The 27,311-nt window shown below is 39.0% G+C and overlaps 1 protein-coding gene across 1 annotated transcript in view; it reads left to right on the top strand.

The window, feature by feature from the left end:
- The window catches only part of LOC117289181 (protein Jumonji-like), a 38,032-nt gene that overhangs the window by 2,120 nt on the left and 8,601 nt on the right, over positions 1-27,311 (top strand). Inside the window, exons 2-14 of the mRNA XM_033770180.1 lie at positions 24-712; positions 2,943-3,136; positions 3,599-3,822; positions 4,670-5,839; positions 10,104-10,174; positions 12,018-12,099; positions 16,138-16,263; positions 17,083-17,154; positions 18,249-18,303; positions 19,167-19,318; positions 20,801-20,883; positions 22,457-22,492; positions 26,526-26,711. Of these exons, the coding sequence (XP_033626071.1) occupies positions 24-712; positions 2,943-3,136; positions 3,599-3,822; positions 4,670-5,839; positions 10,104-10,174; positions 12,018-12,099; positions 16,138-16,263; positions 17,083-17,154; positions 18,249-18,303; positions 19,167-19,318; positions 20,801-20,883; positions 22,457-22,492; positions 26,526-26,711 (3,140 nt within the window). The remainder of the gene's footprint in view (positions 1-23; positions 713-2,942; positions 3,137-3,598; positions 3,823-4,669; positions 5,840-10,103; positions 10,175-12,017; positions 12,100-16,137; positions 16,264-17,082; positions 17,155-18,248; positions 18,304-19,166; positions 19,319-20,800; positions 20,884-22,456; positions 22,493-26,525; positions 26,712-27,311) is intronic.

Genomic DNA, 27,311 nt, shown 5'->3' with positions numbered 1-27,311 from the left:
TTTTCTTGATCCTTCTGTTTCAGGACATCCATGAAGGCCTATTATGGCAAGAGGAGCGGGACCTACGCCGAGCTCTCTACGCCTCCATCCAAGAAAACAAACCCAAAGAGGATGGAGACTACAACAGCGAGGAGGAGGACATGGATCCCGATGACTTCTCCAACGAGCCGTCCTCCGTACCCACCAGCATGGACTACAGCAACAGCATGGACTACAGCAACAGTAGCTCGATGTGCTCCTGCGACGTCGGTCTAGAGTCGTGCCTGCTGCAGTCGTTGCCGCCGCCAGTCAAGCAGGAGACGGAGCAACAGAGCACCTGCATGCAGCAGCGGCAAACAGAGACAACGACGATGTCTCTACGGAAACACCAGGATTCCACGTCGCTTTGTCGACTCGGGGACATCAAACCTACTGTGTGTGATATAGAGCCAGAGCTGCAGCAGCCGCAGGAGCAACAGCAACAGCAGCATTCGCCGCAATTAACCCAACAGCAGCAACAGCAGCCGCGGCAATTAACTACGTACAAACAGAGACAGACGGGCATGTGCAAAGAGAGGATCGGGTCGATACAGGGTACTGTGGCCTCGACGAGAGAGCTGTTGTTGAGGAAAGGATTGAGGGCCAAGAGGGGAAGGAAGAGCACCAAGGAGCTGGCTAGTCTCAACCTCTTGGCAGAGAAGGACTTTGGGCCTGGGTGTGCAAAACCAAAAAAGTAAGATAATAATATCCCCAAATCTTTTTTTTTGAGGGTTGGGTGGGGGTTCAGTTATACATGTAAATGCTCCATTTTGTTCAGCTTTCTTATTTTTCTTCTCTAGCCATGCTTTATAACAAACGGTTTCAAACTCTTTTTCAAAGACCAACTCGCCCAATCAAAGGCAATGTGTCCCTTTAAAGATCCAGGTACAGCTACATTGTCCCAGCGCGCAATTTCAACGAGCTGCTTAGGCACAAAAAGTAACTAAGCTAAACAAATTACCGAGCTGCATTACTTCACGAAAATGACGGATTTGTGAGGGATATTTGACGAGCAAAACCCAACGCAGAAAAACGTATGCTGTCATGGAATGCGAATCTGTTGGATTCATGCACACGGTATAAGATGTGAGTTATGAAGCTTTCACAATTTTCCGCCATAGAAACGGGCCCTTATACTCGTAGTTAGGACTCTGTATCTGTGTACAGCACGAAGGAAGAGTCCTCTATGTACATAGGGCTAACGGGTACCCTGCTCATTTCTGCTTGCAATATTTTTCTCTTTAAAAGTAGCTCATAGGAACATATCACTTTACTTTGCCTGGGATCGTTTAGATCGCCTCAGCTGACGTGCAGTTTTAAGTGTGCAAAATTATGCGAGTTGCTTGTTATTAATAGCATTCAATCTACCGTGTACACGGTCCAACTGTTTTTCTAGTGAAATTAAGCCAGACTACATGTACAATGTAAGTTGCCATTCCACAATGCACAGACACCCTCACTGGTACACGCACACTCATTATACAAATGTGTATGTGATTGGTATTCTTGCACATTTGATACTGCTGTTTGCCTGAAACAAATGAGGACTGTTCTTGGCTTATTAATGTGCACTAAATGTGGACTGTTCTCGGCTTATTAATGTGCATTAAATGTGGACCGTTCTCGGCTTATTAGTGTGCATTAAATGAGGACTGTTCTTGGCTTATTAGTGTGCATTAAATGTGGACCGTTCTCGGCTTATTAATGTGCATTAAATGTGGACTGTTCTCGGCTTATTAGTGTGCATTAAATGTGGACTGTTCTTGGCTTATTAGTGTGCATTAAATGTGGACTGTTCTTGGCTTATTAGTGTGCATTAAATGTGGACTGTTCTCGGCTTATTAGTGTGCATTAAATGAGGACTGTTCTCGGCTTATTAGTGTGCATTAAATGTGGACTGTTCTTGGCTTATTAGTGTGCATTAAATGTGGACTGTTCTTGGCTTATTAGTGTGCATTAAATGTGAACTGTTCTCGGCTTATTAGTGTGCATTAAATGAGGACCGTTCTCGACTTATTAATGTGCATTAAATGAGGACTGTTCTCGGCTTATTAGTGTGCATTAAATGTGGACTGTTCTCGGCTTATTAGTGTGCATTGAATGTGGACTGTTCTCGGCTTATTAGTGTGCATTAAATGAGGACCGTTCTCGGCTTATTAGTGTGCATTAAATGAAGACTTTTCTTGGCTTATTAATGTGCATTAAATGTGGACTGTTTCGGCTTATTAGTGTGCATTAAATGTGGACTGTTCTTGGCTTATTAATGTGCATTAAATGAGGACTGTTCTCAGCTTATTAGTGTGCATTAAATGTGGACTGTTCTTGGCTTATTAATGTGCATTAAATGTGGACTGTTCTCGGCTTATTAGTGTGCATTAAATGTGGACTGTTCTTGGCTGTTTTGTGATGTGCAGTACTAATTTTCCACCAGATAGAGTCTGTATGAATTATGGGAAGAAAATTACGAGTCTCCAAAATGTAAAATGTAAAATGCATTGCCACATGACGTCAATGGACAATGACAATAAATGAGATCTGTACATTCCAAGGACTGATGTTTTGTCAGTCGAAATGTCAAATTCACTGCTGTTTTGATTGAATACCATAATTTTTTAAAGTAAAAACATCTGAAGAAATGGAAAAAAAAATTAAAGTTTTGCGTAAAGAAATTTAGATACTATTGTTAACATGGTATGTACATTGGAAAACATCATATCGGTACATGACCCTTTAATTTGACCTCATACAAATGGCAGTAGGTAAATCCTCGTGGCTGTTTGCAGTCGCTATGGGCATTTTGCTACAAGCCGCTTGTGGCCGCGGTGGTCTCTGAACTAATTCTGGCCCATGGTTTTGGCTTTAGATCATTTAGGCCTACCATTCACTTAATGATTATTGCTGATGTTGTGTAACTCTTGTCGTAGGGCCGCCCGCCTAAGAGCGCAACGGAAGTTTGCCCAGTCGCTGCCCTGCAGTCCGAGCACCACGCCTTCTAAGAGCAGTCTGAGCAGCAGCATGGGGAACAGCGGCAGCAGCAGCAGTGGCAGCAGCAACAAGGGAATGCTGTTTGACTTTTGCCCAAACACCGAAGACTTCCTTACATTCCTGTGTCTCAGAGGTACAAAGTGGAAAAAGATGATGGCAACTTGTCCAAAATAAAGCCCTGCCCCCAACTACACCCCTTTATACTCGTACAGTTGACTCTTGTTTTAACAAGATCACTTGGACCTGCCCCAACTAAACCCCTTTTTACTTGTACAGTCTACTCTCGTTATAACAAGATCACTGGGACTGGTCAAGCTACATGTACCTCTTTGCTGCCGGAACATTGTTTTAAGAGGACAGGGAAACAAACTAAACAAAAAGCAGAAATGAGATTAGGGATTTCACAATGTACTCTTTATAAGCAGAGTCTCTTTATAACAGTGCTCTTTAAAGGCAGTGGACACTACTGGTAATTACTCAAAATAAGTATTATCATGAAACCTTTCTTGATTACAAGTAATGGGGAGAGGTTGATACTTTACAAAATTGTGAGAAACAGCTCCCTCTGAAGTGATTATTGTTTCTGTGTTTGTAGGCACACCAGCACTACCTTCACACTTGAACTTCTTTGAAGTGGCAAGGGAACGGCGAGCCAAGAGTAAAGAAACGACCAGTACGGACAGCGAATCCAGTACCAGTACTGAAAAGCGCAACAAGTTTGCAGAGAATAATTTTCACATTCCTGGAGTGGAGCCCTTGTCGACTGGCACCTCAGACTTTCCAAACCTCTCCAGGTCTCGAGTAGAAGCAACCAAGAAGGTAATTTCCATGTTCAAACTAAGCTTGGGCGATATCGATTTATTTTAATCACGATAAATCGCCGACAATTTATCGTGAAATTATATATAATGGGGTGCAAGATGTCTCAGCTAGGGAATACATCGCGATATTGCGATACTTAATCGATATCGCGATATATCGCAATATATCGCAATAAATCGCGATATATCGCGATATATTTCGATTAAAACCAAATCGATCTGTTTTCGAAATCGTTTCCAAATTAGTATCACGATATTCGATAATATCGTGGTATCACCCAAGCTTAGTTCAAACTACTTTTGAACATTTCTAGGTAGATCAAATTCTTCATCAGGGCCCAATTTTATGGCTCTGCAAAGAATCAGCACTTCCAGAAGTAGGAAACTAGGCACTTACGTCAAGCTTATTTCACAGGTTAGCCGGGAATGTTTGCTTATTGGGGCTTGCACAGTAAGTGGAGAAGGGTGATCATAAGTGCAGAATTCGGCAGTAAGAAATGTTTAAAAGCAAGCTTAAGACTCATCTCTTTAAATCTGCTATACATATATAACTCTTTTGTCTTGAAATTTTCTTTGCTTAGTTAAGCGCCTCAGAAAGCAGGTTGTAACACAAGAAAACAAGTGAATGAAAAGTAACTAGCAAATTTTTCCCGAAAAAGCTATGAGTTAAAAGGGGATTGGCTAGGAAAACACAAGGAAAATATTCCACATCAATTTCTAAATTTATTGTGAACATTCTGAAGGGTAAAAGATCAAAATGAGAAAACTTTTAAATATGACGAAAATGAGCTTTTTGAGAAATGTTGAGATGCTTAATCAATGTTTTTATTGTGTTTTTATTTCAGGCAATAAGGAGAAGAAAGAATGTAGCTTCATCCAACAAATCGTCCATTCCACTCTCTACTGACGTTAACGGCAATCCACATTTACCTCCATGTTTATCGCCTATACCCCCTCCCATTGCTGCCATACCAAGGTGTCGCTATCCCCCGCCCCTCACCCCGATCGAGCCGGTCAGCAACGTGGACGGCACAAAATCCAAGAACACCAAATTGACGAAACACAAAGCTGCAGGGATGCCGTGCGCCCCGACAGGTGCCCTCATGGGTAGACCAAACCAAAAACTATCATCATCATCATCATCTACCTCCAACAACAAAGTAGTGCGAGAGAAAAACTGCGCCCTCCTGAAGCCGGTCCTCAGGAACGGCAAGAGCAGGAAGTGCCCAGACATTTCGGAACTCAAGTCTAAAGCCGTACGCACACTGAATAATAATAATTATGCAAAACTGAAGAAGTCGCACAAGGTGAATCCAAACAGGCTTCCCGGCCGGAAGAAGGTCGCCAAGCCGGTGGACGACAAGACTACATTTGAGCCGCCCATGCTACGAAACAAGCGCAAGATCGTCACAGTGGATGGGATCTTTCCAAAGATAAGCGACTACAAGCGACGCAAGCTGCAGGAGATGACAGAGAAGCCTTCGTTGAAGCTCTTGCGGAACAGCAAACAGTGCCTCCAAAAGAAATTACGCAACCACGTGCGGGCGACCGTGAACTCTATCGCACTGAATAGTAAACACAAACATGTCAACAATCACATCATCAACAACAACACTTTGGAGATGCTCCCCTTGGACGGACCAGCTTCAATTGTCAAACCCATCCTAACAGACCCTGAAATAAATGCTCCAGTGCTGGTCACCGCCAAGAGAGGCAGAGGCCGTCCGCCAGGATCAAAAAACAAACTGCTGCGAGCGAAGAAGAATAAACAACGACCTACCAAATCTACCTCAGTGGCCTGTGCGTGCAAGAGTAAGGTAACTGGGCAGGGAAAAGCGCCCTCCCATGCACGTGTCGCAGGCCCCACTATCAGTACTACCACCGCTTCCCATAATGCGCCAGTGTTTTTCCCGAGTCAGGAGGAGTGGAAGGACCCGATAGCGTACATCACCTCAATTTCAGCCCAGGTGGCTCCCAGTGGAATGTGCAAAGTTGTCCCTCCAAAAGGCTGGATGGTAAGTGACATTTTCATTCTTGATTTCTCGACAACATAAATGTTTATAAAAGAGCAATTGAAAGATTAGGGTTTTCCCCATGCACAAGCTAGCGCTTCAGGCCCATACGCGCAAATTCTAATGCGTTGGGCGCAAATTGTGTTGCTTTTTGGCAAATGTGTTCAGCTATGTGCCAATTGTTAAATCATTTATCTTTGTGTCTAAATTTTGTTTTTTACAGCTGCTGAAAAACTCTGAGTGTTATTTTTTCAAATCATGTCATACGTTTTTTTTTGGTTTTTTTGTGAAATTCGAGAAGGAGAAGATTAGTTTTTAAAACAGTAGTTTGTTGTGAGGGGTAATCTGTAAAAATTGCAAACAAACAATAAATTGTTGTATTGGTACAGAAATCAATGTTGACTACAGCTTGACAACTCAATTGCAGAAATGATTAATTCTCGAAAAGGAAAGATTGAAACCAATGGATGGTTGTGAGATACTTGGATTAATGGTAAACAAATTGAAAACAAAACAACAACTTTTGTGGTGAATAATGTCAATTGCAGCTCGACACACCAATTAATAAACTTTTTCAATCTAGAACAGGAAAAATTAAACCAACAGTTTGTAGTGAGACACTGATTATCTGCAAAAACTGCAAGCAAAACAATAACCTTTTGGTACAGAAATGAATACCGACTGCAGATTGACAACTCAATTTACTGGAAATGTTTCATTCTAGAAGTGGAAAGATTTAAAAACAATAGTTTTTGCAAAAAATCTTTTATTTTATTTTATGAAATTCGAAGAGAGGAAAGAAACGAATTTAGATTTTTTTATGAAAGATAAGTTTAAAAAATCAGTAGTCTGTTGCGAGTTACTTGGGGTTATCTGCCAAAATTGCAAACAAAACAACATCTTTTGGTAAGTTAAAGGCCCTGGACACTATTGGTAATTACTTTAAATAATTGTTAGCATAAAAACTTACTCGGTAATGAGCAATGGAGAGTAACATTTTTTTTGTTATAAAAGACTTCAGACCTGAAGCCTTTTATTATGAATCTGAAAGCACACAAACTAATGCAAAAACATGTTTGTTTTCCTTTAATTATTCTTTTGCAAATTCGATAGCCAATTGAGTCCAAATGCATAAACAAATGTTGTGATAAACCAAGTGAGAATACTGGTCTTGACAAGTGTCTTAGTGCCTTTTAACAATGCTTACTGTAGGTTGACAACTCAATTGCCGGAAATGTTTCATTCTCACAGAGGAAAGATTGAAAAACAAAAGCTTGTTGTGAGATACTTGGATTTTTAAATCGTTAAAAACTGTAAACAAAACAACAACTTTTTGGGCATAGAACGTCTACTATAGCTTGACAACTCAATTGCCAGAAATGTTTGATTCAACTTTCCTTTTTAAAGTACAGGTTCGGCCGTGCAAGAGAGTTGGCTCTCTGGAGTTCAAACTATGGCTCACCTTTCATTCATGAAAAAAAAAAACGAGAGCAGAAAAGAATGAATGAATGAGGGGAGGGGTTGACAAAGTTGGCAAGCTCGTGCCGCTGCCAAGCTATTTACGGACTTAAAGCACTGATCCCTTGGGATGGCTCCCAACACCAGCTGTCTGTGTATTGGAATATGACTTTCCAAAGGATATTCCTTCAGAAAATGTGACTCATAGGCCAAGGTTTTCCTTCGTGAAGACCATCCGGAAAAATAAAAAAGGATTTCTACTTCAGTGGACTCTCATTATTACATGTTTGCTAGGACTTTATAACAGGAATGTGGTTATAAGCAAACAAACAAACAAACAAGCACATAAATATTCAGTCGTTGTCAAAGACCAGTATTCTAAAAAAGGCTTGCCTGAAGTTTTTTAATATTTGAGTGAGAAATTACCTCTTTCTCAAAACATCTGTTAATTTAAAGTCAGTCAATTCTCACAATGTTTTATACTACCAACAACTCAGTTATTGCTTGTTCGCAAGTGAGTCCGTAAATGCTAACAATTTTTTTGAGTAATTACCAATAGTGTCAAGTGCCTTTAAAAAGTGAAGAAAAAAAAACTCACAAAATAAATAAGAGACAAAATCAGGTAGTTTGCAAATTAAATTTCTGAAATATTGTTTCACGTACTCTTGAGGGCATATACAGTTTACACTCTTCAAAGTTGCCTGGCTCGCTGAACACCATGTACAAAAAAGGCAAACAAATCTGCTTTCTCTGTGTGGAAGTGGAACTCAGTTCCCCCCCCAAAAAAAAAAAACAAACATAACAACAACAAAAAAACAATCCAAAACACCTGATTTTATTTGTTTTTAAATTAAGCTCAAACTGATAAACTATGAGATGCAAAACATGCATAATTCGCCCATAATAAAAAGTAGTGCTATTTGAACCAAAATCAATGTATGCAAGCAGGTTGCATGTAATGTACACACTCGCAAGCTTTTGCGTTCATGTTTTTTCTCCAAAAGCCCATCACATCCCTGAAAAGGGGGACCTGTGAAGCAGAGTCTCTCCCTGTGGTTCAACCCCCCTAGGGAGGGCGAGTGCGTGGTCTGTACAATGATTGACTATTGACGATGTAGTTGGTGACATTGATTTCATTGTTTGCATTTCAAAGGAGGGGTGCTTTCTCACAGTGGCAGGTGGGAGGTCTGATCTACGAGTAGGCTGCAAGTTTGGGGCTTTGTAGTATCTTGGTGTTGTGTGTTTGTGGACATTCTACTGGAGTTTGTACATGTAGTTAGCTCAATGAGTGGCCTCTGAAAATGGACCGCAACAAGTAAAACCTAGAACTTGATAAACAATTTATTTTATTGTTTTTAGAAATTACTTCTCTAAAGGCAGTGGACACTGTTAGTACGGACTAAAAATAATTATTAGCATAAAACCTGACTTGGTAACAGGCAATGGAGAAATGTTGGTAGAAAAAAACATTTTGAGAAACGGCTCCCTCTGAAGTAACGTAGTTTTCCACAAATTTGATTTTGAGACCTCAGATTTAGAATTTGAGGTCTCGAAATCAAGCATCTGAAAGCACAATGTTTTATACCATCAACCTCTCCCATTACTCGTAATCAAGAAAGGTTTTATGATACATTGTAACAATTATTTTGAGTAGTTACCAATAGTGTCCACTGCCTTTAAAGGCTTGTTTTTGTAATGATTTAGGTTTGAAGAAAGCAAACTTACATGAACTAAAGCAGAACTTGAACCCACAGCCTCCGGATCGTCCCTTATTAGTTGAACTAAACATGTTTGCAGTCTCCCCTTGTCAATATGTTAGACCTGTTTATTTATATTTTTTTTTTTTAGTCTTTCAGGCTTTAAAAAAATATACAAACACACAGCAACAATAACAGAAAATGTAGGATTTTAAAGCATTGTATTAGGAAAACAATGAGAGACATAACAAATCAAACAGAAAAAGCAGACAGAAGCCTAGGGATTGCCCAAAAGCGAACCAAATTACTATCCAAAGGGACAATCCCTAGGTAAATAAATAGGACATAAAATAGGCAATCAAAGTGGAACATTTAAGAATGAAAAATGAGCCATTAAACAAACAAAAAACATGAACAAATTTGGCAAGAGGAGGGCATGAAGTTGAACTACACGTATGTAGGCCCTACTACGTACATGCTCTAAAGTTTGCAGTCTCCCTTGCGTCAATATGTTAGACCTGTTTTTAGAGCCCCCACTTTCTAGAAATCCAATAGAAAGAACCCTTCTTGTAGACTATAAGTGGACCTTCTTTATAAAAAAAACTGTGTTGTTGACTCGAGGTGGTGACAGACCCCGAGTCAACACTTTCATTGACTTGTGACTTGACTTGACTTGGGGGGTAAATGACTTCTGACTTGATTTGACTTGACTTGAGGGAAAATTACTTGAGAGTTGAGAATTGCACTTGTTTTTACGACCATGCAAATATTTTTTTAAATAAATGTGGCAAAATCGTGTCTTCAGTGACTGAGGACACCTGTGCCGCCAATCCTCATGGTTTTGAGGGCTCTTTACATCTGCCAAAAATAACAGGTTTTTGATTGTGTTTAGGAAGTTTGTCTTGGAAGTGGGTTTATTTTGGATTTGACTTGTGACTTGACTTAATTTGCAAACTTTGACTTTTTATTAGTTGTATCCCTTTTGTTTCTTTTTGTCTTCCGCTCTCTCCTTTCAATTATGTTACCCTTTTCTTTCCTTGTTTGTCTACTGCTCTCAACTTTCAATGATGTTACCCTTTTCTTCCTTTTTGTCTTCTGCTCTCTCCTCTCAGCCGGAGTGCAAATTAAAAGATGACATGAGGTTAATGCCACAGATTCAACGAATACATCGCCTTCATCACAGGTATGTTGTCAAATGTGATTGTCCATGTACCAAGTGGATAAGCGCACCAGACTCAAGCGCTGGTGTTTCTGATCAGCAGAGTGTGGGTTTGAGTCCTGTTCATGACACTTGTGTCCTTGAGCTAGACGCTTAAAGGCAGTGGACACTATTGGTAATTGTCAAGGACTAGCCTTCACAGTTGGTGTATCTCAACATACGCATAAAATAACAAACCTGTGAAAGTTTGAGCTCAATCGGTCATCGAACTTGCGAGATAATAATTAAAGAAAAAACACCCTTGTCACACGAAGTAGTGTGCGTTTAGATGGTTGATTTCGAGACCTCAAGTTCTAAATTTGAGGTCTCAAAATCAAATTAGTGGAAAACTACTTCTTTCTCGAAAATATATGGCACTTCAGAGGGAGCCGTTTCTCACAATGTTTTATACCATCAACCTCTCCCCATTACTCGTCACCAAGAAAGGTTTTATGCTAATAATTATTTTGAGTAATTACCAATAGTGGTCACTGCCTTTAACCATTGTTGCTTCCTCCTTTGGATGGGACGGGTACGTTCAGACGTGGGGTTAAACTAGTCCTTAATCCAAAAGTGCTAAACTAACCCTGCGTGGGAACGCAATATTCTGGTCCACGAGGGTTAATTTGACCCACTGAGCTGGGCTAAACTAAACCCAAAAAATTGGTGGACTAGCCTAACTTAGCCCAGGTTTTACGACCAACCCCCCACTGCGAGGCCCAGTAAACCATCATTGGAACGCAACTGACCTGCTACTTCCGGTCTATTTTAGCCCAAATGACCGCGGCAACAAAGGTGACGTCATTCCACGTGTATGGATGGATCGGCAGCGAGTATTAGGTGGTGTCTGCATGAATCCATGGAGCTATACTATAATATCTCCTTGCGTCTCTCCGCTGCCTTCCCTTTATGTTACCATTAAGTGTTGGGGCCCCGGTATTCCCCTTCGCCGAAAATGTTTAAAATGGACCTCGCACGAAAACAAATTCTCATTTTTAGTAGCACTATTTAGTTTTTAAATTCACTTCTTCTGTACGAAACGCTACTTTATGATAACGAACGGGTTTTGCTTTGAAGAAAGTGGCATCTAATCACAGCTAAGCTACACACACGGGATCGACAATTAAGACCAAAGGTTGGGTTCGAAAACTAGGTTGTATCTGGTTCCTGCCCTCAACAACTTAACGTAACAGTTATACGAGTACCAGACTAATGTTGAACTGAAAAACAATTTTTAAAGTAACATGAGAATGTGTGTAGGCTACGACTTCTCAATGACTAAGTTGTGATATATTTACAAGTTCACACTCGAAAATAATTTGAAGCTTTCAACAACAACGTGTAAATGTTTCGTTCATCGAGGGCAGTGCGGAACGGAAACTTCAGCGGGCACAATAGAATTGCGTTTGTGCTGGGGCCAAGCAAGGATATGAAGTGATTTTGCCGTCTTTAAAGATGGAATACATGATGACCATGAGGTTTGTAGAGACGATAGCGGATCGAAACCCTGTGGAAAACGCATGGACAATGTAAACAAACCGGAACCAGCAATGGTAAGGTTCGCCGATGCATGACCCAATAATCAACAGTGTGGGCTAGTTTAGTCCGCTTGACCAGAATAAACTCACTGTGTGAACGCAAGCCAATTTTGGACTAAGTCATGTTTATCTTTTGGACACCCGCGGTGCTCGGATTAAGGACTAGTTTAACCCCACGTCTGAACATACCCACAAAGCTCTGCATTCTGTAAGTTGTGTAATGCACAGATTTGTGGCCTCAAATGAAACATGGACGTGTTGATATTTCTATTCATTGGTTCTTGACACAGATGGGGTAGCAATGTCCAGCAACTTGCATGTATCAAGAAGCATCTAGCTGGCCAGGATAACAACATGACGTATCCACCACAGGTAAGGGTCATACGCAGCAGGGAGGGGGAACACTCAGTCCGTTTTACAACAGTGTATCATTTCTAGAGTCCCTGGCTGAATTTCATACAGAGCTGCATAAAAAGTTACAACAAAATTGTGCTTACCAGAATAAGGTTACCAGCTTAAATACAATTTGTCAAGTACAAAATGTAACTGGTGTCCTGCTCGTGTAGATGCGCCTAGCAGAAAAATGTTAAGCAGTATTCTGCGCTTAAGCAGCTCTATGAAAATGGGCCCTGGCTTCACTAAAGCAGTGAGATTCATCCTAAAGCCAGTGGACACTATTGGTAATTATAACACACCTCTTGCTTTTTCTGTATTCTCGTTGGCTGAAACACGGTCACGTGGGATGAACTAATATAGGCTAGTGATCGCGCGCGCGTGTTTTGTGGGAATAGTACCTTGAACAGTGAACAAAGGTTTTGCCCGGCGGTATGCGCGCGAATCATGTTATGGTTTTCGTGTGACGTCACATCGTCTATAAAAACAGGATTTTACCAAATAAATTTCCATTTGTTGCATATTGCTTGTACTGGTATTCAGCTGTTGTTGGCTTATCCTGAAAATCATGTGAAAATTTGGTTGGTAATCCTGTTTTTATCAAGGAAGAAATTTCATGCTAAGCAGAAAAAAAGTCCTCAAATCATAAAGCCAGGGTGCCTGTTAAACAAGTACGAGGGCTGGCAACACACAATTCAGTCAACCGTTTGATAGACATTTCTGACCCGTACCCTGTATACAAAAAGCTTTTTTTGATGTAGCCATAAAGACAGTTTAGTGCCACATAAAGATATGTGTATTTTTGTACTGTACACATATGACAGCTTGTATCAGACAAGTTGTAATGTGTGTATGCTTGACATCTATTATGGCCCAGGGGACGTCCCACTATCAATTCACTGGTGCACGTTCCATCTGTCACACTCCGAGGAATATAACATCAGGTGGTTTCCATCACTGGTAACCACTTTGTAGTGGGGTAATTTCTCCCCTTGCTATGATTATAAGGTAACTTAATCTTGATATGTGTGGAAATGTTGAGTGACACTTAAAGGGAAGATATATGGTTGGTGATTGCACATTTACAATAAAAACATTGAGTAGAAGCCTACAGCAGCTTTCGATAGTATAAAACATTTTGAGAAACATTACACTTTGAAGTAATTCGGTTATGGAAGAAGGTATCAGTGTCTATTAGAAGCTTTACTGCAGTGAAGCTTCTCATTCCAGATTGTGTATTCTATTATGAGATTATTCTCCCTGCGTGGACATTATCCGCTATGGACTTTTGCCGATATCTCACAAATGCGACCATCTTTTGAAATGAGTTTTTTTGAGATTGTTAGTTTGATTGTGTATATCTACATCTACATAGGATTAAAACACTCGAATGGTTCCACAAACAAAAGGTGTACTCTGTCTTGACGCAGTGCATAAGGGCAATTCCAAGCAAACATGGACATGACACCAAAAAATAAAATTTGTGTCACAACTTTTTTTCCACTTAAAAGTTATAGCTAACATATGAAAGGAAACACACTCTGTACCATTTTGTACAAATTCAGCTCATGTTTGCACAAGCTGTGAACGGACCCTAAAAAGTGAGCACATGAATATTTTTCCCCACAAAGGTTCTTCCAGCAAAACATTAAAAGTTGTGATTAGCAGCAGGTACAACTATTTAAAATCCAGAATGAATTTTAATTCGTGTTTCTCATTTAAGCAACGTGGGAGCTTCAACAGGGTGTAATGTGACTGACCGAGAGATGAAGTTATTTCAATGGCACGAAAACTCCAATGACTATCGCCATGGAAATTCAAAATGTGCTTCTACCCTTATTACCAAGTCTGAAATGAGTAAAGAAATCAACACTCTAGTTGGTGTATTTTAATAACGAGTCATCAAAAAGTGTAATGCGACTAACTGGTAATGCGACTGACCATGCAATGTAATGCGACTGACCAAATCTTTTTTCAAGAGGAGGACGCAACTATAGCATGTGTTGTACATGTGCCACTCCAATCTGTAATTTCTAGGTTCATCATTCGTACAGAGTCTTAATGTTCACATATATGAAATAAAATAAGAAAAGCAACATTTCTGAGAATTTTGAGTAGAAAAGTGAAGTAATGGAACTAATTTACTCTCAACAAATTGTGAACATGTTTGTACCACTGCCTAGGCTGAAAAAGCAGAATGTTATGTTAAAATACAAGGATTTAAAGAAGAGCACAGATAAATCTCCCAAAAGAGCAAACAAAAGCAAAAAGCTGATGTCCTCTTGCCACCATTTTCCTTCAGAAAGAAGAAGCATAATTAATACAAAATGCTGCTTTACAAATCAGGGTAGCAATGCAAGGGTAGCAATGCATGGTCAGTGGTGTTGGGTGTAACATGCAGTGAAATTTATCCAGGTAAAGTCGAGGGGAAGGGGGGTCAAGAAGGTTTTTTTGTTTGTTTAATACACTTTTTTGACGCACAACAATTGTTTGTTGCATTGAGGAACCTGTGATAACCCCAAGGCCATTTTAAATTCAGAGACCACTTTTAAACAATAACCCAAACTTTTATTTTTCAGGGAGAATAATATGTTAAACATGTATGTATAAAGTCACTTTAAAACTGCAATTTTATTTTTGTTCAATTACTTACTCGGCAAGATATTTAACATTGTATGTTAAGCGCACGACTCTTACAATAAAGTTGGTCAGTTAAATGGGGAATAATAATATTTCTGAAAAATGTAAATTTGCTTCTCTAAAAATACACATTTCAGCCTTGTTTCTATGATTTTTAAGAGAAAAGGCGTTATTATTGTCGTTAAACAAGTGAAAATAATTTATTTTATTTGTTTGTAAGGAATGAACCCAATTTTGCCGAACAAGAACTCAGTTTGGGCTCCAATGGGCTTGGCTTAAGTGACCGGACAAACTGTAATGTGACTGACCGTAATGTGACTGACTATGGTTTTGCCACGTAAACCTAAAAGTTCAAGTTGCTGACTATTTATAAGTATCCTCTTGGATACTAATGTATAAGAGTTGTTTGTTAAATGTAGTAAAACTTTTGCAAGTGTTTTAGTTTGAGGAAACTTTTGAATTAAGACAAGTGTATTTTTTACCATGTCCTTTTTGTGTAATGCGACTGACCATTTTTTACAAAGCTATAACATCCATAGTACAAAGCCCACAACATTTTTAATATCATCACTTCAAAGCCTTGGGTGTCAAGAACAAATCAGTTTATAAACTTAGTGGAAATAATATCTCACATAGAACTGTACTAGCACCAAGATCAAGAAATGACACAGAAAAGTGTAATGCGACTGACCATGGAATCGGCCATAAGCTTTGCCCTGCTTCAGGATAGCACTGAGGACAGTAACTCGTTATGTCAGTTGGATCTAAATAGGATGTCATAAGTTCTGGTGTTTAAGTCATCGGGGTGTGGGTTCGAATCCCCGCCGTGACACTTGTGTCATTGAGTAAGATGCTTTAAGGCCGAGTTATAGTCGGTCGCGCGATGGAAATCTTTTTCATTTCATTCATTCATTTTTATTTTAAAAACAACTGGCAGCACGAATAATGTGGCATGACAAGATAACAATATTGATAAAAACTGCATAGATAAAATACACAAAAATTGCACCACCACGGGGTACAAAGGAACATTACATAAGAAGACGACAATAAGTAAAAATAAATATTAGATAAACCACAAGAAGACACTAACAAAAATGCACAGGGTGTTGGGGGAACCCTCTTATACATTGAAACCCCACTATGGAATAAACCAGCTAAAAAAGAGAAACCCTAGCAGTTAAAAACTGAACAGATGACAAAAACAATGACACGGGATCATAAAAAGACAAAGGTTTTTAGGCCTCAGTCTTAAGATTGTGCGAAAGATTTCCATATGAACTGGCCGGCCTTTACTCTCATTGCTTCTCTTCCAGGGGTATAAATGAGTACCTGTTCAGCAATGGCTTTTAATGGATATGAATTGTTACTTGAAAGGTTGGTGGGTGTGAATTGGATCTGGTCCGCTTCTCCAAAATTGTTACCCAACAAGGAGGCCTGAAGACGATAACGAACAAGAAACGCTGGAACAAGGTGGCTGATGTGCTAAAGATTCCAAAAATGGTAAGAGTAGATACTTGTTGTTGTTGTTGTTGTTGTCTGTTGATTTTGTTGTTTTTGTTGTTTTTGTTGTTGTTGTTGTTAATGTATGTGTTGTTGTTGCTGCTGCTGTTGTTGTTGCTGCTTACTCTGTTGTTTGGGGGGGGGGGGGGGGGGGGGGGGGCAAATGGTTGAGTGCACTGGAATCAAATTCTATTGTTACCACAGTGTGGGTTCAGTTCCTGGTCCCGGCACTTGTTTACTGAAAGGGAAAGTGTACGTTTGGCAAACACTCTTCAAAATAACAGCTTTCAATAGTATACAGCACTTTTAGAGTCATTTCACTTAGAAGTTTTCTGGTTATGAAATTTGAGAAACGTTACTGTCAAAAATATTTCTCAGATTTTATATTCCAACTTCAAATTCTTCTTTATGAGTGGACTGCATATCGCTCCAGTAGACTATAGCGCTCCGGATTTTTCCCAATATTTCAACAACGCTATCACCTTTTGATACTAATTTTTTTACATGTTAGTTTTATTGGCTATATAGAGGATTAAAACATACCTAGAAACCTGGAATGCCCAAATATTTTGTTCCTTTAGGTGAAAGTGTTTCTGTTTAGAGAAGTTCGGCTGCCACCTGGAACAGGTTGAGCTTCCCAGCTGTTGAGAATTCTCAAAGAATATCCAGGTCGTTAATTTGATTTCGACCTGAAGTGCCCGAGGATTTCCCTTTAAAAAATTTATTTTGCATTGTCATTAGGGACCCCCCAAAAAAAGATAAAACCTTCTTTACAGACAATATTTTGACTAAGTGATTGTTCAACTCTTTCTCTTCTAGATCCAGGGACGTATTGTGAAGCTGGATGGTATTTATTGCAAGTATCTCTTATCGTACGACACTCTCACCAAGGTATGTGACCTCTACTCATCTCCTCATCAATGTCTTATCAGTATTCCCCTCTGTCCTTACATAAAGACTAAAGACACTGGACACTATTGGTAGTTGTCAAAGACCAGTGTTCCCACCTGGTGTATTTCAACATTTGCATAAAATAACAAACCTGTGAAAATTTGAGCTCAATTTGTCGTCGAAGTTGCGAGATAATAATGAAAGAAAAAACACCTTTGTCACACGAAGGTGTGTGCTTTCCAAGCTTGATTTCGAGACCTCAAATTCTTAATCTGAGGTCTTGAAATTGAATTCGTGGAAAATTACTTCTTTCTCGAAAACTAAGTTACTTCAGCATACCTGCCAACTGTCCTGGTTTTCTGGGACAGTCCCGGTTTCTGAGTTTTGAAGACCCTAAAAATCGGGACTGTCCCGATTTCTCAAGCTTCCCAATTTTATTTTTTAAAAGTAAAAAAATTACTGGTGAACAACTAAAACAAGTCTAGTTGTATCTTAGAGTCAAACAATGGTCCATTGTCGCAATAAATGAGGGGCACGGTGATAAAATCCATGTTTTAAACTTCGTAAATGGTTTGACAAGTCTAGATTTGCGCTATATTTAATGTGGCCGCAACCGAATATTAACGCATGCACTGGTTCTGCTATTTGCTGTCAACTAACCGTCTACTCCCTTGTGCCATTAACTCGCCTTCAACGGACTAGACTAGTCTTGATCCAAGACTTCAGCTTTCAATTAGACATAAAGTGTAGTATGTACCACACATGCAGTGCCGATCATTGACGCCTTGAGCCAATACTATTGCAAACGCAGGAAAGCGCCCTATAATGCCGATGCCGTGCAGGATCTCTGAAAAATGCAAGACGGCGGCAGACGGCTTTGTAGCTTAGAGATGATCTTTTCACGTGAAAAAACTCAATTTTTTAAAACTGAGATGGAACTTGAAACTTGTGAAAACTCTCTTTTGGCTAATACATGTACCTTATAGTTTTGTGCATCTTTTGTGGATTTTAAATTTATTTTGGAAGCTACAGTTTGTCAAATTTAGTTTAACAAATTGTGGACAAACTCTTAACTGTTTATATTTTCCCCGTAGGAGGAGAAAGAGAAATTGTGTGCTGAAGTTGAGATGGAACGAAAACGACAATCAGGTAAGAAGGAGCCTCCTCAGTGATCAATCCGCCTGCTGAGTTCTGAACTTGCTGTTAATTGGGATGTATTTTGACACAATTGTACATATAACCAGGGATGTGATTTGTTCCTTTTTAACTGGAAATCAGTTTTTTAAACTCCCACCCCCCAAAATAAATAATGTTTTAATTTTAAATTGTTCAAATTTTTGTTTATTATATAACGGAGATCAAGTTCATAAGAAAAAAAGATAAGACCATATGGAACACCTCCAGATTGCAAAATAGGGTTTTCAAAACCATAGAGAAATGTACATGTATGTTAGAAGGCTTTAAGCAGTTTTTGCACTCGCAAGCTTTCACGCTTTGTACTCGCAAGCTTTCACGTTTGAACGTAAAGTACAGAGGTTTTTTTTCAATAGCCTATCTTATCCCTGTTTAACAGCATACAAATATTGACTGCTTCGAGGGCTATGGTTAAAACTACGACTCCCAAGGTGATCCCTGGAGGCCAAGGGAAAATGGAACGGTCCTTGGATCACCGAGGGAGTCAGAGTTTTAACAGGGAGTAAAAGCCGTCAATATTTGTTTCATAACACCCCAACAGACTATTTATAAGCCTCGAACACATAACGTTCGTATTCGCGTTTCAGATACACAGATGCACGACTGATTGGGTTTGAGATGGGTAAAAAGACGTCTGGGTACTGTTTGCTGTGTTATATTCATCGGACTATCACACGGCAAACGATGCACTATCACACAGCCGCCGTTGCTAGTAAAACTAAGACATATCATGTGACGCTCTCTAAACCAATGAAATTGCAGAATATTTGTAAGGGGTGTTATAAATTAAGGTATAGATTGTCTTTTTTTTTTAATAGGGAAGAGAGCAGCTAAAGACTGTCTTGAGGAGGACAGTTGTGGGAGTGTACTCGGCAAAGGACGCTCCGTCAATCTCACCCAATTCTGCAAGATGGCTAATAACTTTCAGAAGATGCATTTTAAGAATGAGGCCACCCCAGCTGAAGTGGAGGTGAGAACAACTTTGCTGGTTTAGTTGATGATAGACATTTTTCTGTTAAGTACAATGGATGTTAAGAACGACATCAACCAATAGTTGAAAAAGATTTAGTGCTAAAATGCCAACCATCACCAACCCTTCAAAACATTGAGTTGTGAACCACCAGGGCCCAATTTCATGGCTCTGCTTATCGCCGAATTCTGCGCTTACGCTCACGATTCCCTGCTTACGTGCAAGCGCCGAATTTCTGTGCTAGCCTTGTAAGCGTAGAATGCCTAGTAATGTGGAGTACGCGCGCGCAGAAGCCCATGAATTCGCCGCTAACCCGTGAAATATGCTTGCCACAAGCACAGAATTCCCTGCTTCCGTAAGCGCCGATTCCGTGCTTACGGTAAGCAGAGCCATGAAATTGGGCCCTGTTCTTCTCAGAACCACCACTACTCCAAAGAAATTTACACATGGTGCTACTGCGAGAACCTAACCTGATTATACTCCCACCATGCACATTTCCTATCCTAATGTACTTAAAGGCACTGGACACTATTGGTATTACTCAAAACAATTGTTAGCATAAAAACTTACTTGGTAATGAGCAATAAAGAGCTGTTGTTAGTATAAAACATTATGAGTAACGGCTCCCTCTGAAGTACCGTAGTTTTTGAGAAAGAGGTAATTTCTCACTCAAATATTAAAAGACTTTAGGATGAAGCTTTTTTCGGCATCTGGAAGCACACAAATTTAGGCAAAAATAGTGTTTTTTCTTTCATTATTTGCTTGCAACTTCCATGACCAATTGAGTCTGAGTTTTCACAAATTTGTTAATTTGTGCATATTTTGGGATGCACCAAGTGAAAATACTGGTCTTTGACAATTAACGAAATGTGGAGTGTCTTGAAAGGGAAGGTACAAGGTTTGGTAATTGTCAAAGACCAGTCTTTTCACTTGGTGTGTCCCGACATAAGCATAAAATAATAAGCCTGTGAAAATTTGAGCTAAATTGGTCATTGAAGTTGCGAGATAATAATAAAAGAAAAAACACCTTTGTCACACGAGGTTGTGTGCTTTCCAATGCTTGATTTCGAGACCTCAAATTCTAAATCTGAGGTCTCGAAATCAAATTTGTGGAAAATTACTTCTTCCTCGAAAAACTATGGTACTTCAGAGGGAGCCGTTTCTCACCATGTTTTGTACCATCAACCTCTCCCCGATACTCGTCATGAGGATGAATTTGTGCGCTTTCAGATAGGAATAAAAGACTTCTGGCTTGAAGTCTTTCATTATTTTAGTGAGAAATACCTCTTTCTCAAAAACTACGTTACTTCAGAGGGAGTTGTTTCCCACAATGTTTTATACTACCAACAGCTCTCCAATGCTCGTTACCAAGTCAGTTGTCAAGTTAAATTTGGTTTGAGTAATTACCAAATGTGTACCTTCCCTTTAAACAATGTCTTTAAAGTAAATAAACATCCAAGTTTCTGTTGTCCTTGTTGGCAGCGTGAGTACTGGCGGACTGTCGAGGGTGGGCAGAACCATGTGGCTATCCAGCGAGCAAACATTGATACTGCCATCTCAGGAAGGTAAGATTGGCACAGTGGTAACTTTCTTTACCTTCCCCCTTTTTTTCCTTTTATGAACAAGTTTTACTTGTAATGTGTTGTTTTTGAACTGATTGACCGCCAGTGTTGGTTCAAGCTTTTTAATTTGTTTTTTGTGGTTATTCTTGCAATCAATTTTAAAACTATTACATGTACATATGAACTATTTTTTACTTGTAAATGTACTTTTTGGACTGCTTGGCCGCCAGTGCAGTGAATAAATTCAAACCAGAATAATAACAAACCTGTTAAAAAACTCAGCAAGTTGACCAACCAGTCGACCGTGTAGGTTTTGGTAACATTTCCGAGGCAAGTTGACCAACCAGTCAACTGTGTAGCATTCATCGCATTATTTAATAGATGTTAGTTTTGAATCAGGGATAAAGTTTATATTTTGCTTTAACCCTTACACCAATTCAGCACTGAGTCCTCAGTACTTTCCAGAGTTCTTTGAAAAAGAATTCCACTGGTAAATCACTCGAATGGAATTCATACTCACGACCTTTGCATTGCTAAATGCAAATGTCTCACCTCTAGATCACAGAGCTACAATGTAGCGTTATGGCTAAAGGTAGTTTGAATCCTATGCCTTAGCAGTTTTTTAAAGGCAGTGGACACTATTGGTAATTGTCAAAGACCAATCTTCTCACTTGGTGTATCTCAACATATGCATAAAATAACAAACCTGTGAAAATTTGAGCTCAATCGGTCATCAAACTTGCGAGATAATAATAAAAGGAAAAAACACCCTTGTCACACCAAAATGGGTGCGATTAGATGGTTGATTTCGAGACCTCAAGTTCTAAAACTGAGGTCTCAAAATCAAATTTGTGGAAAATTACTTCTTTCTTGAAAACTATGGCACTTCAGAGGGAGCCGTTTCTCACAATGTTTTGTACCATCAACCTCTCCCCGTTACTCGTCACCAAGAAAGGTTTTATGCTGATAATTATTTTGAGTAATTACCAATAGTGTCCACTGCCTTTAAAAAAGAATCACATACCAGTGAAAAACCCTGAAGCGATAAGTGCACGTTTATGCATGACAACTTTTACCAGTTCATAAGTTATGAATGCTAATATTTATTGTAATTATTGTTAAGAATGTTCATGGGCTTTTAAACTTTTTGTTTTGGTGAGTGACAACAATATTTTTATAAATTCAACAAAAACAAAAACGCCTCCCCAGTACAGCAGCATGCAGCATCAGAGTCCAGCTTTTTTACAGATCAGAGCATACTGATCGAAACGTCAAGTTGAAACCAACGTTTCTCTTCAGAACCACCCCAACTCATTTAGAGATAGTCATTACATTGTGTTACCGCAAACCTTTCTATATTGTATTTCCACCATGCAAAGTTTCAAATTCTAAAAAAAAACTATTTAAAAATTGAGGAAAAATGCTAAACCTTTAAAAGCTCAGAACAATCATGTAGACGTATTGTGTAGTGTTCTTCTACTTTTGTATGTGTGTATTTGTTGAGTGATCATTTGATTTAACACCAACCTCTACCACTGTTTGCTGTGATTTCCCTTTTACCCCCTTCTGTATGTAGTGGGTTTCCCAACCGAAAAACTGACCCCTTTGCAAAGTAAGTTCTAAAAAAAAGAAAACAAAAAATGCTTAACCAAATGAACTGCTTGATTAGCTCCTTCTTGACTCATGAACCAGGCATGACTTTCCTCCTACTTAAAGACACTTGACACTATTGGTAATTGTCAAAGACCAGTCTTCTCACTTGGTGTATCTCTACATGTGCACAAAATAAAAAAACTGAACTTTTTAGCTCAATCAGTCGTCGAAGTTGCGAGATAATAATAAAAGCAAAAAACACCCTTGTCAAGAGAAGTTGTGTGCTTTCAGATGCTTGATTTCGAGACCTTCTGAGGTCTCGAAATCAAATTAACGGAAAGTTACTTTACTTGTTACCAACTAAGGTGTTATGCTAATAATTATTTTACCCAATAGTGTCCACTGCCTTTAACTGATTTCTGATTTGTTTGCTCTCGAAAAAAGAAAAAAAAAAGAAAAAAAAAAACAAAAAAAAACAGGGTTTATTAGCCTGAAAAGTCTATTTAAGCCTATACCACACCATTTGAACAAGTAGGCCAGCCCTTGTGCACAATAAAATGCTCCTACTTTTTTTTCTAATAAGGACGAAACATCATGCCTGATGAACACAGCCTTGTCTAGCATTGTCCTCTGCACAAAATAATTCTGTCTCTTTAACCCTGTTTTGAAAGGCCTTCTCGCAAGCTTGAATTTTACTTTTTTCTTCTTCTTCTCATGCTGACTAACGACTAACCCTCGGGGTTCATACAAACCTTATTTCAAGACTTTCCGTCCGCTTGAACTGAGATAATTTTGGCCACATAAAAAAAAAATTGTTGATTGTCCACGCCGGACGGTTCAAAACCCCCCCCCCCCGACCCCATTTTTTTTCTCTCTTTTTCTTCCCCATGGATTGATATCTCTTTATACTTTTACTGCCCAGATTTTTTAGCTGATATTTTTTTTTAAACAGGTTTGAAAAGATTTTTAAAGAAGGTTTTTATTCTTCAAATATTTACTTGGGCTACACTGTGCTAAAAAGTTTACAGAAAATGTCATATAGGAGTTAAATTTGTTTGACAAAACTATTGAAAACATCAAAAACACACAAACCCTTTGTTTTATAGACGATGTGACCTGTGTTTACATTTAAACCGTTCTATTGAAAAAACACTGTATACGTCATGTAAAAAGACACATAGTCATGGTGAGATTGCATACACTTTCTAGCTGGCTGCCAAAACACAAAGGTTTTGCCCGGCGGTATGCGCTCGAATCATGTTATGGTTTTCGTGTGACGTCAGAGGTCACATCGTCTATAGTGATTGTGATGATTTCTTTATTCTTTATTTCATATTTGGCATTTCAAAAAAAAATCCCTCCCCCATCCGCAAAAAAAAAAAACGGTCAACAGTTTTGTTTTTTCTTATGTGGCCTTAGGAGTGCAGGGCTTGTAACTCAAATCTTTACTTTCCAGAAAAATTGTTTCATATGTATTTATAAAGTCTGTAAAATCTATTACACTATACAGTCTACACCATGTGTACATGTCAGCCGTTGTACTTTAGAAAATGTTCCTACCCTTTTTGCCAAGGTCCAAATACCATGCCCGGTAGACCCCCTCATTTTACCAGGGAATCCCAGGAAAAAGAATTTGTCGGATGTGTCGTCAAATAGTGTGTAAAAGTTTTAGTGCCAATGTTGGAATAAACTTCAATCATGACAGATTCAAGAAATTTAAATTATCCGCAGGACAAGCGAAGGTTAAATTTGTTCACAGTTTCAGATGAAATCCTTGCTTATGAGAGTTTATTGACTTTAGAGACTATAGCGGCTGCAAACGACTTGTACTGAATTGCCAGCAGCGGCCACAAACTAACCACAAGATCTGGGCCCAATTTCATTGAGCTGCTAAGCACAAAAATTTGCTTAGCATAAAAATTTCTTCCTTGTTAAAACAGGGTTACCAACCAAATTTCCACGTGAATTTCAGGATAAGCAAACAAAATCTGTCCCCAACCAATATGCAACAAATGGAAATTTGGTTGGTAATTCTGTTTTTATCCAGGAAGAAATTTCATGCTCAGCAAACTTTTGTGCTTAGCAGCTCTATGAAATTGGGCCCTGACCTACATTACTTCCGCTCAAACAAGAGGGTCCAAGAAAGGGTATCAGACAGAATGGTGATCATTGTATGCATGTACGATATTGAATGGTCTCTGAAGGGTTTACACGGAAATTCAGAGTTAGAAAAAAAAAGAGCAAAGGAATGTCCACTGTTGATGTATCCCAATAGTAATAATAATAATTAGGTGTTTATATAGCGCATTATACACCATGTCTCAAAGCACTTCAAACATTATTCCCCTGATCAATGAGTCTTTCCATTCCTTAAACCATCTCAGCTCCGTGGGGGGGGGTATACAGCCTGTGCCGTCAAATATTTAGCGCTTTAATCTAATTCAAGCACAAGAACCATGTCTGCCCTCACAGGTACATGTACCCATTTACCTCTGGGTGGAGAGAAGCATGCAGTTATTGACCCCCTTGCGTGCACATCACACACGGCGACTGATGCCACGCTCACCGTGATGGTGGGCAGTTTTAGGTTTGCATGTTTTAATGTTGCGTCGCCTTAAATGTGCACTTCACTGCATAACGCACAGCATAGAGTTATAAAATATAAAAACGCACAGTGAATTGTCCATCAGTATGGCACATTCAAGATTTGTCTGATGATGATGTCAGGTAAAATGGGTCAATAGTATACAATATAAGAGTATAATCGGAGAAGTTTCAGGTCCTTTGAAGTTTGACTCCAACCTCACAAAATACTAACTGAGATCTTTGGCCGGTTTCTGGAATTTTGTTTTATTTTTTCTTCAGTGCAAATGTATGAACCCTCTTATTTGCATGCTCACCAATCTCTGCATGCTTCACTTTTGTTTGTGTGTTTACATTTTGTTTGTTTGTTGTTATGTTTGCCGATGATCTTGAATAATTTTCAAAGTTATTTGTGGAATGTGACATTTTGTTAAAAAGTTTTATTTATTGATGATATTTTTATTTGTGTTTCGCTTCTCCGTCAATTATGTGATTTCAGTTACTTTGTTTCTTTTTTTATGATAAGTTGTTTATACTGATATTATGTTTTACCTCGGTAAATATTCACCCAGTTTGTGCATTTCCACAATATTTTTGTTTGGTTCTGCTTTTGATTTTGAATGTGTTTCTTGTTTAAAGACACCGCAGCTTTTGGCAAAAGCACTTTAGGGAAAATGAGTTTAACGTTGTATTTCTTTGAGATGAGAAATAATTGCATCTCTGTTTGTCGTTTGTCAGAGAGAGAACAAAGAGATGCACATACATTTATATCAATTACAGTATTTTGTCATCAAAATTTTATTGATTATGTGAGCAACAGAAGATCAAAGGAATACTTGTCTATGTTTTCACACATACATAACAGGATCCTTTGCGACACGCAATGGAAATTCCACACATTGTTGTGCTAGGTTTTTGTTTCTATTTAAAGGACTGTTACAGACTTGGTAAGAAATACAAATCGCAAAGATCACAGATTTACATAAAACTTACACGGTCTAATGGTTATGATAGTTGAAAACATCCCTCGAAATATCTCTGTCTGAAATTTCATTATTGCTGAGAAATAAATAATCTAACTTGGCGTTTGGAGTTTATCGCTCAGTGAGCGTTTTATTCGTTTTTATTTTAGCATCGATGCATTGCAAAATTTGTAATCGGTTTTTCACTATTCCCTCATGACCAAGTAAGCCGATCGATCTCAAACTTTGAAAAATCTCACGCATAGCTGGCCTCTGGACTTGGCATCTCTGCGGTTCTTTTTCATACCACCCCCAACTCATTAGAGATAGTCATTACATGGTCTTACCGCAAACCTTTCCATATCGTATTTCCACCATGCAAAGTTTGCTTATCGGAGACATTTGCTAAGCAGTATTTTTCTGCATAACAGCTTTATGAAATTGCACACAGATGTTTTGCGGTCAGATGTTGATAACTTTTTGTTTTCTTCTACGCCGTCACCGTAGACATAATTGGAATCTAAACAACGTCGGCAATAACCATGGCAACCTACTACACCTGTTGCCCAGCAAGCGTTGCATCAACCTCCCGGAGATGAAGGTTGGTATGCTGTACAGCACGGAGACATGGAACTGTGATAGACACGCACTGCCAAGGATCGAGTATCTACACACCGGCGCCCCTAGAATACAGTAAGTGTGGCTGAGACTTCACAGAGAATGGGGGTGTTTTAAAGGGTCTGTGTACTTTTTCCTAACACAAAACACAATGTCCACAGATTTACATTAAACTTACACAGTTTGAAGATTATGATAGTAGAAAGCTTCCCTTGAAATTTTACTAACTGAGGTGCTGTAGTTTTTACAAAATGAGTGAAACAAATAATTTTCGTCTCAGTTTTAGAATGTTAAAACGTGTTAACAAGTTATATTATGGTTTTGGTATATCATAACTGGTTAATGGGATGTAACATGCTAAAATTATTTTCGTCTCATGAGACGGAAATTATTTTGTGACTTGTTTTACTCATTTCTCAAAAACTACACAACCTCAGCTAGTAATATTTGAAGGGACGCTTTCCACTATCATTATCTTCAAACCCTGTAAGTTTAATGTAAATCTGTGGACATTTTAAAAAAGTACCCGAATCCTTTAAAAGAAACGTTTAAAATGTATGAGAAATCGCCTTACATACATCACAAGGCCACAGATGGCTAGATCGCCCCAAATCTACTGCCATCAGGGGCACTTTATGCCCCAAGATTTAAATCTGAGAAGCATTAGATTGTTTG

The sequence above is a fragment of the Asterias rubens genome, chromosome 4 (assembly GCF_902459465.1).
Source record: "Asterias rubens chromosome 4, eAstRub1.3, whole genome shotgun sequence".
NCBI classification, from domain to species: Eukaryota; Metazoa; Echinodermata; class Asteroidea; order Forcipulatida; family Asteriidae; genus Asterias; species Asterias rubens.
Note: the sequence above shows the minus strand (reverse complement) of the source record. Positions and strands in the feature narration are given on the sequence as shown.